The sequence below is a fragment of the Gracilinanus agilis genome, chromosome 2, assembly GCF_016433145.1.
Source record: "Gracilinanus agilis isolate LMUSP501 chromosome 2, AgileGrace, whole genome shotgun sequence".
Lineage (NCBI taxonomy): Eukaryota > Metazoa > Chordata > Mammalia > Didelphimorphia > Didelphidae > Gracilinanus > Gracilinanus agilis.
The window spans coordinates 420,126,488-420,142,202 of record NC_058131.1 but is presented as its reverse complement, the minus strand read 5'-3'; the positions used below and the strand labels follow the sequence as shown (position 1 = coordinate 420,142,202).

The following is a 15,715-nucleotide window of genomic DNA, read 5'->3' as shown; positions in this document are numbered from 1 at the left end:
TGTGAATGCCTATGGGGCACATGGGCTGACCATCCCTTGGTCTCTTTGCAAGTCTGTTCTACATCCTTCTTTTGATTTCTTAATAATACATTTTGCATCCTTTATTTCATGTAGGTCATCACTGTTAATACATAACTGAAACCCACTACATATTCCTATAGGTCACTTGTAATTTTTTGTTCCTTGGAGATGGTAACATTCCATGATTTGCAACCATGTCAAAATGCTAGGAGAATACTGGTATTAACTAGCAAATGCATTTTTCTGCATTTGGATACTGAAAATACTGTACAGTAGATGCAGCTAGATGGTTCAGTGGATTAAGAGACAGACCTAGAGATGGGAGATCCTGGGTTCAAATCTTGCCTCAGCTATGTGACCTAAGTCACTTGACCCCCATTGCTTAGCCCGTACTATTCTTCTGTCTTAGAGCCAATACATAGTATTGATTCTAAAGCAGGGTAAAGGTTTTAAGAGAAAATAAAATACTGTGCAGTTTCTCAAATACAAGCTGGCTTTTCTCTTCTTCATATTAGCTTTGCAGTGCTCATCTAAAACATATGTTGATACATTCCTACCCATATAACTGAATCTCACAATCTAGGCAATAGACATTGCTTTTCCTCTTTTCCTTCATCTATAGGGAACCTTCCTTTTATTTAGGCTCTTAACAAGTCACACCTCTACTTACCAAATCTATCTTGCTTACCTTAGTTGATATTAATAATTGGCTCATCGAACACAGATTATTGCTATGATTGCCTCTATTAAGATTCTCAAATTGTCTTTATTCAAGCATGGAAGCCTCCTTGTTGAAATAAAACTTTTAATGTTTCATTTCACTCTGAAAAGACAAAAAAATTGCTTTTAAACAATAAATATGGTGGGCATTGTACCTTTCTAGATTTCACTCCATTACATGACTGTAAAGATGTGTTCTGCTATAGAAAATCATTTGCAAATGCCTGTCAGTTCCCAGTTCATATTTTCATCTAGGATACTCTTGATATACTTATAGTTCATCCTAATAAAGATTTTCTAAAAACCAGAAAGCCAGCATCCACAGAGATTATTGTTAATGTTATCTCTATCACTTTTAGGGGAGCTAATAATAAAACCAATATTCATTTCATACCTTTCCTCCCTTCAAATATCTTTAAAAGATATTTAAAAGTCTTATTGCTTTAAAAAAGTGTTTCCAGAATGGACTTCTATGTATAGTATAGTCTGATGTTCTTCCTGATTTCTTAAGTGTCATTTCTTAAAATTCCAATATGATCATTCCACTCCTATCTATGATAAGAATACATCACTGTAGGGGTAGCTAGGTGGCTCAGTGGATAGAAAGCCGGGCCTGGAGATAAGAAGTCCAGAGTTCAAATTCTGACTTCTGATACTTCCTAACTGTGTGACCCTAAGCAAATCATTTAATCCCAATTGCCTTGTCCTTACCACTCTTCTGCTTTGGAACCAGCACTTAGTATGAATTCTAAGACAGAAGGTAAGGGTTTAAGAAAAAGAAAAAGAACATACCACTGTAGAAATATCGGCAAATCTTTTTTCCATTTAGAGATCAGGCTTCCCCAGAACTGAAATTGATTCATAGATAGGTATGTATGTGTATACATATATATATATGTAAATATATATATATATAAATATATATAGATGCATAGATACATAGATAGATTAAAATGACTGTGTATGTAACTGGTAGTGGAGTAATACACCAGTTCCTATGAACTTAGCTGAGTAGTATCACAATTTTTCCATATTAGAATTTGAACCAGTTCTGGGTGCCAAGCTGAGATTACATTTCTAGGTGGTGACTATGGAATGAAGCAGGTACTAGATCAGATCGAAACCACAGAGCAATGACTTCTAGACCTCAGCAAATAGGACTTAGATCTCATTTAATGCCATCTCTCTCCAGAATGAAACAGGAAATAAAATCTGGACTTATCTAAGCCTTCCAAAAATGTACAGTAGGACCAAAATGCATAGACTCTGACAGTGGCAGAAAGTCCCAATTCAAAAACAGAAGCTGTCGACATGAGCAAATGGAAGGGAAAAGTAAAATCTGCCAAATAAAGAAATACAATAGATTAAGGGAATCTCAAGATACTATTCAAGAAAATAATTCTGAAATAACCACAGCTATGTGGCCAAAAATAAATTGACCATAAAGACTCTAAGATTGGGAGAAAGTAATGAAGGAATAACTGAAATAAGAAATGAAAAATAAAATCAAAAGTACTTTGAATAAGAATATATAGCTGGAAGCAAAAAGTAGACAACCTTACCCAAGTAGACAAAACTTTGAAAAATAGAATGGAGCAAATAGAACTCATTGATTCAGTCAGTTGACAAGAAATATTTGAGCAAAAATAAAAGATTGAAAATTTAAGTCTAGTGAAAATTCTAATAGGAAAATCAATTTGAGGAAATAGAACAAGAAGAAATAATTTAAGAATCATTATACCATCTAAAAACTATGCCAAACAAAAACTCTAGATAATATATTTTAGGAAGTCATAAAATTGCCCAAAGCTATTAGACAGAGCCAGAGGGCAAGGTAAAAATAGAAAGAATTCATCTCTTGAATATTCTAGCTACAGAGCTCAGCTTCTCTTATTTCTTCATCCTGAACCAAATCTTCCAAATATAGCACATGCCATGGAACAATTATTCTATCTCTTATTTGCACAGAAAAGTTGGGCCTCCACAGGATGGCTAATACATCCTGTTAGGGCCATCAGCCTGAATCCCCTCCAATCTCTCCCCTCCCCACTTATTATGAGTCAATATCAATTAGTTAGCTAGATTTAATTAACTTTTAGAAAGGGATTCTTATCAAAATGCCATAGTAAGAAAAGTTGGTATAAAACATTCCCCCACCAATATATATATTTCCATTAGTACATACAAAGTCCAGGAGAACATAGACTTAAATTTAAGGAGTTCTTGTGGAAAAGTTCTTGAAAATCCCATCTCTGGAAGTCATAAGATATTCCCCTTTAGTGTATCTTTTCTTCTATAGAGCCTTCCTTTCTTCTTCAGGTCCAATTTGTTCTTAACCCCTGATTTAGACACTGCCACCAGCCACTCTTCTTTTAGGAGCAATGTTAGGATGCCAATGGGAAGTCCAAAATCTTCTGGGCCCTTTGAAGATCACAAAGTCTTCCTCTAGCCAAGGGGAGAATGAATGAATGGAGAGAAGAGACATAGACTAGAGTAGAGGCACTTTCCCCACTTTTCCAAGTAATTTCTTCCCAAGTTTCTTTTCATCACCAGACATTTGAATCTCTTGTGATTCACAGAATGTTATAAAATGCTCTCATTTAGAAAGGACTTTCTGCCCCACTTAATCAAAATGCCTTTGATTGATTCTTAGGGGGCCCAAGGGTTTGTTTATATCTAGTTCTGATTGTTTCAATAGAGAGATATTGTCACCTAATAAAATTGAAAATATTTACTTTCAAGTGGGGTGAGCTATTCAATAACCCCTACCTTATTTGCATCAGTTCTTACATTTACCTTGATATCAATGAATTTTGAGATATACATTGTTTTGGATTGGAAGAATTTTTTAGTAAGTTCATTGTCATGTTTTCTCTATACCTTTATTCTCCTGAGTTGGAATGACAAGAGGCAAGTCAATGGAAAATGAAAATGTGTCAGTTTCTGAGCCTCCATAGACATTTTTCATATAGACACTGTCCACATCAGTATAGGTCTTCCATGTGTCAAAGGTTATGTGGATGTGGACCTTCTCAAAACTCATATTTTTTACTTTCATTGTTCCTGTCAAAACTCTCTCTTGCAGAGAACAGTTCTCCATGCAGACCATATTCTTCTGAAGGTAGTTCCAGAAATTTAAATAGTCAGTTGATGGTTGAAGGAAATTCAAAATCAAGTTTTTCTCTTCATGAAGCTTGAGACCAGTTGTGACATCTGCCAGGCCTAACAAGTCAAACTGAAGATCCAGCACAGGTCCTTCCTGGAAATCAGAGAAGACATTAATTGCAGTGAAGGACAGACTCTTGGAGACTGCAAGCACGACTTTCTTCTTGGTGTGGCTGGGTGAGTGCTTCCAGACATTTTGTGTTTTTGTTTCATGCTTGATGTTGAGACATGGTTTCAGAGGCTTTAACCAGTTCATAAAATTTCTTTGCTGGAATTCATCAGAAGGGCCCAGGAAACTCTTTAGAAGTGGTGAATGAGGAAAGCAGATTCTCATGGCCACATCAACCAGCATGACTGAATTCGTCAGAGGGCTGGGATCTAAAACTTGAATCATTCTGGTACAACTCATTGCACTAAATCAGCCACACAAGCTTCAAGAGCCAGCAGGACTTTCTCCCTAGTCCGGGTTTTCTAGGTCAGGCAGCCTCCTCTGCAGGACTCAGAGAAGATTAGTGCTCTTCTTTATTTTCTATAGCAAGTCTTGATGCATATGTTGCATGAATATCTTTGCAATTCTTTTGTTTATACCCATCACAAGCCTTGCTAGAGGAGATAATTAAGTATTACATGACATGTTGCCTTTGGGTGCAGGATGAACCAATTTTTCTGATTTTTTCTTTCTCTCTGAGAAGAATCTCTAAACTATCCTTCCATTTAGCTGCCATTTCTTTATTTCCTTTATTCTTCTAAAATAACAAGACTGTCGTTATAAATATGCTTTATTCCATGTGAGTCTTGACTTAGCAACTGGACAAAGTTCATATGTTAAGAGTATGAACAGTTATTGATGATAATAATAGCTGATGTTTACATAGTTTTTAAGCTTTACAGAGCATTCTACATACCTTATCTCACTTGAGCCTCAAAATAGCCCTTCAAAAGAGATATCACAACTATTACTACCTTTTTAAAATAAAAAGTACACTTTATATTTTACAAAAAGTATAAATTGACCATCTTCAGAAAAGACAGTAGACAAAGAATGTCACTAGCCCAGATTACAACATGCAATTGAATGGAAATATCCCATTGATTTATCTCTCTAAGGCTATTAGAAATAGAAAATGAGTTGAGCCTAAAATTAAATAGAAAGGGGAGAATGGTTTAGATTGCCTTTAGGAAATTTCTTCCCCCCCTCCCCCCCGCTCCAACAAAAACCCCACCATTTAAAAAACAATATTCTAACACTATTGTTGTTGTGACTCTGAGATGGGGAACACAAAAGTCTCTGAACAATTTTTTAAAAATGTTACATAGAGATCACTTGTGAGACAAGTGGTGGCTATGATGAGGAGACTGTAACAGATCACCAATGACAAGCTTCAAAGGAGAAGAGGGGTAAAGGATATCATAATACCTTGCCAGCAAAAATCTCTGGGGCAAGTGTTGTGAACTATAACTCCAGGCATATAGGAAATATAGTAGTTTTCCTCCATTTTCTTTGCACTGAGAGTAATAGGAGGATAGAGGCATGATCCAGGCATGGAAGGAGTGGGAGGAATGACTACAATTCCCAAGATGTCCAACTGATTTAATTCATATTTGCTCTTAAGATTTTCAGCAGGTAACATGTTACAATGACATCAGGTAAATGCATACTAGGAAGATAAGATAGGCTCCTAGAATTGTAAGGGGGAGGGATATTAGGGTCCCTGCCATTTCAAGAGAAAGTGGAAAAGGCCTGTAATACCTTGGCTGGATCACCTGTGATGAATTTATGTGCATACATAGACAAGAGTAACACAGGATGAACAAGTGTGGCTGGGTGGGGAGCTATATTAGAGAAGAGAATAAGTCAGACCAGTAAGATCACACATCCATTTTATTTTTTATTTTATTTTATTTTTTAATTTTAATTTTGAATATTTCCCCATAGTTACATGTTTCATGTTCTTTCCCTCTCCCCCTAACCTCCCTAACCCCCCTTAGCTGACACACAATTCCACTGCATTTTACATGTATCATTGATCAAGACCTAATTCCATATTATTGATAGTTGGACTAGAGTTATCATTTAGTGTCTTCATGCCCAATAATATCCCCATCAGCCCATGGGTTCAAGCAGTTGTTTTTCTTCTGTGTTTCTCCTCTCACAGTTCTTCCTCTGAATGTGGCTAGTTTTCTTTCTCATAAGTCCCTTAGCCTTGCTCTGGATCCTTGCAATGCTGCTAGTACAGAAGTCTATTACATTCTATTTTACACAGTGTATCAGTCTCTGTGTACAATGTTCTCCTGACTCTGTTCCTTTCACTCTGCATCAATTCCTGGAGGTCATTCCAGTTCACATGGAATTCCTCCAGTTCATTATTCCTTTGAGCACAATAGTATTCCATCACCAACAGATGCCACAATTTGTTCAGCCATTCCCTAATCGAAGGACATTCTCTCATTTTCCAATTTTTTGCCACCACAAAAAGCGTGGCTATAAATATTTTATACAAGTCTTTTTTCTTATTATCTCTTTGGGGGTATAAACCCAGCAATGGTATGGCTGAATCAAAGGGCAGGCAGTCTTTTAAAGCCCTTTGAGCATAGTTCCAAATTGCCAAAATGGTTGGATCAGTTCACAACTCCACTAGCAATGCATTAATGTCCACACATCCATTTTAATATTGGAATGCCATCAACTAATAGGCCTTTCCAGATAATACTCATGAAATAGAGTGAAGGACAGTTACAAAATGGAATTGGTTTGGTGTGGGAATCAAGAGAACCTGTTGGATTCTGTTTCATGATCAATGCCTCTATCTTGTGCTGCCACATGTATTATCCTCCATCTTGTTTTTCTGCAAATCATCCATGGGAAACTAGATGGTATAAGACATCTGTTGTTTCATAAATGCTGCTGGATACATTTAATCAGCATCTCCCAAATCTAGAAAAGATCTTGAAACCCACTTGTCCTCTCCCAACTCAACTGAAACTCACTCTTCTTTTCCCAACTTGGAAAATCTATCATATTTCCTTCAAATAGAAATGAAATTACCAGGGGCAACTTGGTGGCTCAGTGGATTGAGAGTCAGGCCCAGAGACAGGAGGTCCTGGGTTCAAATCTGACCTCAGATACTTCCTAACTGTGTGACCCTGTGCAAGTCACTTAACCCCCATTGCCTAGCCCTTACCACTCTTCTGCCTTAGAACCAATATCCAGTATTGATTCTGAGACAGAAGGTAAGGATTAAAAAAAACTAAACTAAATTAAATTACCTAATCTTGTAACCTAGTTTATATCCTGTTAATTTTTTAATGCATAAAAATATGTCTTCCCTTGTATTTGGGGTCCAATGTCAATGGCTTGGTCTCAATTTGCTATGCAATTGGCTTATAAAATAAGCTAGTATGGTCAGAAGATTGAACCTTTGTTTCCTCAACCATTTCATTTCATTCACCCACTACAATACTTAGCTAGGCTGGTACTTGGACTACAGACATGATCTATTACTAGAATTTGAACTTGAAACCTTGGTGGAACTCCCCAGAACTTATACAAGACTGGCATCGCTTTTAAATATCTAGAGTCATGAAGCAAGAAATAAGTCATTCATATAAATTCACCAACACTGTGGGGGAGAAAACATACAACAAAAACTCTAATAAAGTATAGGTGAAATGCCTTTCTTATGGACTTCTGATGAAATTCCCTCTATCAATACAGATTATCAATTTGTCTATAACAGTCTTAGAATGTTGCTGGAGATAGACAGATAATATATGGCAGTGGGAGGTTTTGAACTTAGATGTTCATAACTCAAAGGTTGGCTCCACTATTCACTCTGCCACTCTGTCTTTTGTGAAACAACATGATCAAAAATGTTGGTGTCTAACAACCTGAGAATCCCAAGGTATAGTTTACTTTAGTCCTTAAAACTTGTCCAATCTTTTTTTCTTTTTTTTTTTTGGCAAATCCTTATCCTCTCTCTTAGTATTAATACTCAGACAGAAGAATAGAAGGTACTAGGCAATCAGGGTTAAATGGCTTGCCCAAGGTCACACAGCTATTAAGCTAGGTCAGATTTGAACCTAGATCTTCCCAATTCCAGGCCTGGTACTCTATCCACTCTGCTCCTTAGCTACCCCAAGTTTGGTCAGTCTTACAAAAGCAAAACTCATATACCTAAACAGCAACAAAATGCAGCACACATACAAAGAGCCATAACAATTAGTTGTTATGGAAATGATCACATAGTATATGCAATTAATTTGCATTTCATTATATATTGCTTTCCAAGTGTTATGTATCCATTTTTTCCTCTTTTTTTTTTCTTCCTCCAATAGCTTGTATGTTCCCCCAAGGTGGAGACAATAAGGCTTCTGTTTCTCTTGCACACTGGGTAGCAGCAAGATAGTGTTCTACATTTTGGGAAAAAAATATGTTGCTTGTATTTTATTTGGCAATGGAGATATAGTTTACTAGAGAGCCATTAACTCATTTGGTTAGCTCAGTGTTTCCTACTACTGCTTCAAGCTCATACTGGCCTATTACACCATCTTAATCTTTCCATTCAAATTTAAACTCCTTTTAAGTAGAGACCGTTTCTTTCTTTGTATATGTATTCCTAACACTGGGCACACTGCCTGGAACATAAGTGTTCAATAAATGCATGGTTGATTGCTTGGCTAATTGACTGATGATATTGAAAAGTTGCCTATCTTGGAGTCATAAGACCTGGGATAAAATTGTGAACTGGACACTAGTTGTGTGTGTGAATGTAGGTAACTCATTCCATGTTTCCAATCTCTTTTTTCCTCATCCACAAAGCACTGTTTACCTCATAGCGTTGTTTCAGGAAGATATTTTATAACTTTAAGTTGTTACACCAATGTGAAATGTTATTGGATACATCAGGGACTAAGTACGTACTCAGAAGTTTGGATCTCAGTTCTGCTCCTTATTCTCTCTGTGATCTTGAACAAGTAAGTTTAGTTCTTTGGGCCTCAGGAGGATTCTCATTATAAAAGAAAAATGTCAGACTAGACTAGTGGCTCCAAAATTTTATAGAGTAATGCTTCCCTGACTTTTTTTTAAAACAAAAATCGCCACGTGTCCCCAATTTTCACAAACCCATCTTGGCAGATAAGTTTCTTAGCTCACATTTTATTTAAATAAAATTAAGAATTTGTTACAGTTTTTAACACATAAACGAATTAGTTATTTATTGATTTAAAAAATCCCTAAAGTTTTTATATGATAACCTAAAACCATTGCCATGATAACATTATTAATGAGATGGATGGGCTTGCTTTTCAGGGCAGAGGTTCTCCAAACACAGTGTCATTGCCAATATTGGTACTTGTAATTCTTTCTCACACACTGAGATCATTATTTTTGCCTTTATAACAGCTGCAGCAGAAAACTCTGACTCACACAAACAAAATGTTACAAACGATAGTAAAAGTGCTATCGCTTTTGATAAATGATCTGTTCTGACTCTATTCACAAGTAACCAAATCAGAATAAGATTTTTGTATTCAAATGCTTGTTTTAATACACTTTCACAAGACAGTTCCATTCTTGTTCAAGTGAAGTAAAACGGAATTTATCATCTTGGTCCAGGCCAAATGGTTGCTTATTCATTCATATTTATATGTTCTATGGACCAAGGGCCCCCATGTTTTCATAGATAGATAGATAGATAGATAGACAGACAGATAGATTAGATAAATGTAGATATATTTGTTTGTGTATGCATATATATGCACAAATATAAGTAGTATAAATATCAGATAAGGACCAGATATTCATTTCCTCTATAGAAAATGCTTAAAAACAAAAGATTCATAATGGGGGTAGCTAGATGTTTCAGTGGATTAAGAGCCAGGCCTAGAGAGAGGAGGTCCTTGGTTCAAATTTGGTCTCAGACACTTCCCAGCTGTGTGACCTGGGGCAAGTCACTTAACCCCATTGCCTCGCCCTTACCACTCTTCTGCCTTGGAACCAATATACAGTATTGATTTTAAAATGGAAGGTAAGAGTTTTAAAATAATTCACACATTAGCTAATATAAAAATTACATAAAATGTTTCAAATACTCCTAGAAAGTAAAAACAATTTTATAAGACCACTGAACAGATACTTCTCATTTGCCTCAAACTCACATGGTCCAGATTTCCTGGTCAGCTAGGCTTTCTTTAGTCCATCAGGTACAAGAAGATCCTAGAAGTAATGCCAAGAAATGTACTGTTTCTGCTCAGTTCTCCTCCCTCTGGTCAGATGATGCCTAAATTTGGAACTCAACTACCTAGGCAAGGAACATACATTTTTTTCACCATCCCTAGTTGTTGACCTACCCTCAGGGAAGAAAACAGAAAAGCAGAACAAGGCAGCCAGAGAGACTCAAAGTACAGTCTCAGCCCCACTAAGACAAATGTATATCCTGATACCATGTGCTTCTGCTTCAAGAGAGCCACCATGGTAGAGTTAAAAAGGACTGGGAAGCTCAAGAAAGAGAAAGTATATACAACTAGAGAGGGATCAAAAAGATAAGGGCAGAGATAGTTCCACAATGCTTAGAGCCCAAAAAGAGCCTCTCTTCCTTTTTCTCAGTTGCCTGTCATCTCCAGTGATACCCTCATCTGTTGGGCACCAATCCAGCATCCCCTCTGTGCTACTGCCAGGCACATGATCCTTAGCAGAGATCCAGAGCAGATGTCCATTTCAGCTCAATAGGAAGTGCTCCCGTCTAGCAAATCAAGGGTTCCCCTGATGGCTCCTACTACATTTAGAAATATGAAAAATCTTTAAAAACAAAATGAGAATCTCTCCTGGAGACCAGTCAAGTGATTAATAAGCAGGTCTTATTTTGTTTGTGTGGCAGGTTATTTTAAAATTGGAAAGCATGTTGGAAGTATTTTGTAAATTTCTCTCTAACTCTTTCACAAATAAAGTTGCTTTATTGCTTTGGATCAGAGTATAAATTTTGAAGACCTGGTGTTGATTCATTTGCAGGAGTAATGTCAAGCTCAAATAGAAACAGGTGCTAATCCATACATAAGGATTCCTATGCGCCACATCCTGACATAGTTTTAAAATGTAATGTTACCTATTTTTGTTTATTTTGTTAAACATCTCCCAATGAGATTTTAATCTGGTTTGGATCTCACTTAGGAGTGTTAGGGGTGGGAGTTACATGGATCTATAGGCAATGGACAGGTACTCTACACCTTTGATTTAGAGTACTAGTTTTTCTGAAAAAAATCCATCAAATATGCAAGGTTCGGGAAGAAATTTTTGTTATAAAATGAATTTGCTTCGTCTTTACTAATACTACAAAGAAAATGGCCATTTTTTTCTTTTAGTTCAAACATCCTCTAAAGTACTTATACACACACATGATCACAAAGCTGGCATGTTTCATCATAACATAGACTTGTCTTGTGCTCTACCATCATACAATCACACAATTTTGCAAAGATGCTTCTTTTTAGTGGAATTCTTTCGAAATAAAGTTAATTGCTCTTAAAACAATTGAAACATTGAAAAACCTCTCTTTAGTTGCTCCCTGGAAGTGGAGAGCTTGTTGGTTCAGGTCACTTGCTGCCTTGCTCCCATTAGTATCTCCATTTCCCCCCAGATTGAGGAAATCAAAGACTTCCTGCTCCCAGCCAGGTGAAAGAAGCCAAAATCTGTCAAAATCAAGAAAAACAAAGGTGATGTGAAGTTTATGGTTTGCTGCAGAAGGTAACTATACATTGATTCTCACAGGCAAATAAAGGACAGAGAAACTTACTTAGTTTCTGCCTCTAGGTTTGTCTGTGAAGGAGCAGAAGTGAATGGATCATGTTGTATTCGACTGATATTAAAAATGAGGTAAGGGGCAGCTAGGTAACTGAGTGGATAGAGCACCACGCCTGGAGTCCAGAGGACCTGGGTTTGAATGTGACCTCAGAAACTTCCTAGCTGTGTGATCCTGGGGAGTCACTTGACCCCCATTGCATAATGCTTGATGTTCTTCTCTTTTAGAATTGATACTGCGGGGGAGTGGGGGGAGGCCCACTGGGTAGCTGGGTAGCCCAGTGGATTGAGAATCAGGCCTAGAGATGGGAGGTCCTAGGTTCAAATCTGGCCTCAAACAGTTCTTACCCTGTAACACCCTGGGCAAGTCACTTAACCCCCATTGCCTCACCCTTAGCACTCTTCTGCCTTAGAACCAATATAGAGTATTGGTTCTAAGGTGGAAGGTAAGGGTTTTAATAAAAATTAAAAATAAAAATAAAAAGAGAATTGATACTAAGGCAGAATGTAAAGGTTTAAAAAGAAAAAAGAAAAATTAGGGGGGAACTATATGTGTCCCTTTCTTGTATTTATTAATATAATTGATTTTCTGTGGAGCATACAAATTGCCAGAGGGATTGCATTTTTAATGACTTCTTTGTAGTTACATTTTATCTGGATGCTGGCTGAGTTTTATCAAGTGCAGGAAAATAATCCCAGATAATGTCATATGCACTTTTAAAAATCCATAATTTCTATTTGTTTTTCTTGATGTGGCAATGCCATCGATAGGTTTATAAAATAATAAAACTACCTTCATGTCAATTTCAACCCCGAAAAACCCATCCAAATGTAATCAAACGAGCATCTTTAATGTTGTTTTATCCACTAGCAATGCAAAGCAGGGAGATTTTAATTTTTCAGCCAATTGATTAGAAAGCTCTTCAGACATAAGGGCACTTCCCTTTCCTACTATATTATTTGCAAGTGGAACTCACCAAAGTGTTCTTTTGAACCTATCAATAGCTATAGGTGGCACTGATGTTCCCCCATCAAATGAGGCTTTCTATGCTTAGCAATTGTGTAAACAAACTTATATTATGCAAGCAATCCTTTTTATGTAACAGACATGGTTTTTGAAAAGTTTGGTTTCGCTTATTTTAAAAGAACTTCTTATTTTCTCTGAAAAAAATTGTCTTGCCAAAATATTGTTGTTGGTGTTCAATTGTTTCAGTTGTATATCTTTGTTACCCCATTTAAGATTTTCTTGGCAAAAATTTTGGAATGGTTTATCATTTCTGTCTCTAGCTCATTTTACAGAAAAAGAACTGAGGCAAATAGGGTTAAGTGACTTGCCCAGGGTCACCCAGCTAGTAATCTGAGGCCAAATTTAAATTTAAGAAGAGTCTTCCTGATTTCAGGCCTGGTACTCTATCCACTGTGCCACCTAGCTGCCCATGCCAAAATAGTATGCATATATATTTTCAAGATGTCATTTCATTAGCTTTTACACACTCTGGACCTAAACTATTTGTATGGATCAGTAAAGCACTTGTGGATTCCAAAGATAGATATATTATATATCTATCGCTATCTCTATACATGCTATATCTATATCTATTTCTATATAGATAGATATATCCTGGATTTGGACTTTTTGCTGTGGGTTTCTATGTTCTTACTACTTAAAATGACTACAATATAATGTTCTATTATACTAGTTTCATCTGATTCAGTGTATTTTACTTTCGATTTTTAATAATCTATCACAAAGGGATTTGGTTTCACTTTTTAAGAAAAATAGGGACAAGGAGTAAATCATATGCCTTTCATAGTTATTGATAGGAAATCTATTCTTAACCAAACAAGAGATAGAGACAATAGCAAAAGACAAAATAATTTTGATTACCTGGAATTGAAAAGGTTCTGCACAAGCAAAATTTATACATCTAGGATGAGAAGGGAAAATCATATAGGAAAAAATTTCTGTATGAAATTTCTTGGATAACAATTTGGCATACAAAATTTAAAATTAATAAAAATATGTAAGAATCAAAGTCATTCTTCTAAAGATAAGTGCTCAAAGTATATGAACAATCAAAAAAAAGAATTGCAAACTATTAGTAACCACATGAAAGAATGCTTTAAATCACAAGGAACTCTACTAAGGAAATAATAAAGGAAAATTCAAATCAAAACTATCTAGTCAACTGGGAAAAGATGCCAAAAGATGGAAATAGTCAATATTGGAAGGCTTGTAGAAAGACAGAAGCACCACATTCATAGCTGTGACTTAGTACAGCCATTTTGGAAGCAGTTTTGAATTATGCAAATAAACGGACTAAAATGCCCATACCCTGTAACCCAGAGATTTCCACTGTGATTACTGATAAAAAAAAAAAAGAAAGGCCTGATATATACCAAAATATTTATAGCAACACTTTTTGTGGTTAAAAGCATGAGAAACAAAAAAGATGCCCCATTGTCCATGGAATATTATTGTGCTATAAGAAACGATGATTATGATGGATACAAAGAAGCAGAAAAGGACTTTCATAAAGTTATTCAAATTGGAGTAAGCAGAGCCAAGAAAACAATAGAAATAATAACCACAACAATGTAAATAGAAAAAAACAACCACAAAATAATTGAAATTGAATGTTATTACAGAGAACAAGGTTAGCCCCAAAAAAAGAGATAGGAGAGGAAACTTCTCTCATTCTTTTACAGAGGCAGGGCTGGTAGTCAACAAATGTGGTAAAAAATGGTCAGATTTTTTTTCATTGTATTAATCAGTTTTGCTGATTTGTTTTCCCTTGTTTTCATTTTTCTTTGAAAACATTTTATAATATGGAATCTGGGAGGGGGAAGAATACAGGAGAAATTTAGGCAGTGAAAAATATAAAGATATATAAATATAAAGAGGAGGTATCAATAATATTTATTTTAAAATAACATTAAAATCTGGCAACAAAATTTTGAAAATCAAATTTAAATTTAATTGCTAAAAATTTCAAGTAATTATTTATAACTATTCTTGAGTTATATCCATTTTTTAATTTGGAATTTTTTTTGAAAACCATCTTACAATGTACTAAACAAATTAGTAATGTTGAGAAATATAACAGACATTATGGTTAACAATTTTCACACTAATGTCATTTAACTTTGAGTTTATACCCTTCATGTTTGAAGGCGTTAAGGAACTCAATGACACAACTCACTTCTGTCTAGAGTCTCAGTGACAGGATGGTGACAGTGAAAAATCATACTTGAATTGAGATTTGACTCAGATTTTATCTGCTTTGTGCATGCCCATTTTTAGATCATTGCTGGGCCATACTCACTGTGGGTTGGACAAATTTGGCCCTTTTGTTAACTGTGATTTGAATTTTCAAACTGTTGGGAAAAGTGGAGGTATTTATGCGGGAATTGTACTGAAAATATGCAATAATTTAGGCTATTGCTTCATGTCCCCCAAGAGAGACTCTCAGCTTCCTTTCTCCCCCCTCTCTCCTCAGGGGCCCTCCCCACAGTTTGGAAAATTTTGCTCTGGGAGATGGATATACATCCACTCTAGATACAAGTAGACCACATATTCTTAATTTTTAAAAAATACTTTTACTATCTAATAGATCCCTTCTAGGTAGACTTTGGGAATGCCCTATTTGAAAGACAAATAGTTAAATCCTCCCCAGGCTATAAGAGAGCTGAGGACTTTTTGCTGATGCTAGTGTAATGAGGGCGGAAGGAGGGGGAATGGGAAGGGGGACTGGCCCCATTACATTCGTATTCAGCTATTCAGAGACATAGGTATAGTTTGAAGTCAGCCCCAGGTTTTGGCCTGGGTGCAGGTGCAGGAAGGGGAGGTTTGACAGTATATGAGAAGGTGAAGAGTATGTGGAAGCAGAGGGAATGATTATTTAATTATGAATATATATATATAAGAAGAGAGAGAGAGAGACAGAGAGAGAGAGAGAGAGAGAGAGAGAGAGAGAGAGAGAGAGAGAAAGAGAGAGAGAGAGAGAGAGAGAGAGA

The 15,715-nt window shown here is 36.2% G+C and overlaps 1 protein-coding gene and 1 pseudogene across 1 annotated transcript; one reads left to right on the top strand and one right to left on the bottom strand.

The window, feature by feature from the left end:
• Nucleotides 1–3,604: 3,604 nt before the first annotated feature.
• On the bottom strand, nucleotides 3,605–4,315 carry LOC123233878 (protein phosphatase 1 regulatory subunit 3C-like). Its single transcript, XM_044659906.1, has one exon. It carries the CDS (start codon nucleotides 4,313–4,315, stop codon nucleotides 3,605–3,607), a length of 711 nt encoding a protein of 236 aa, XP_044515841.1.
• A 6,033-nt stretch (nucleotides 4,316–10,348) lies between these two features.
• Nucleotides 10,349–11,736, top strand: LOC123233877 (annotated as a pseudogene).
• The last annotated feature ends 3,979 nt before the right edge of the window (nucleotides 11,737–15,715 follow it).

Excerpts from the sequence above, each read along its gene's own strand:
- LOC123233878 (XM_044659906.1), bottom strand. The coding sequence starts at position 4,315 with ATGAGTTGTACCAGAATGATTCAAGTTTTAGATCCCAGCCCTCTGACG.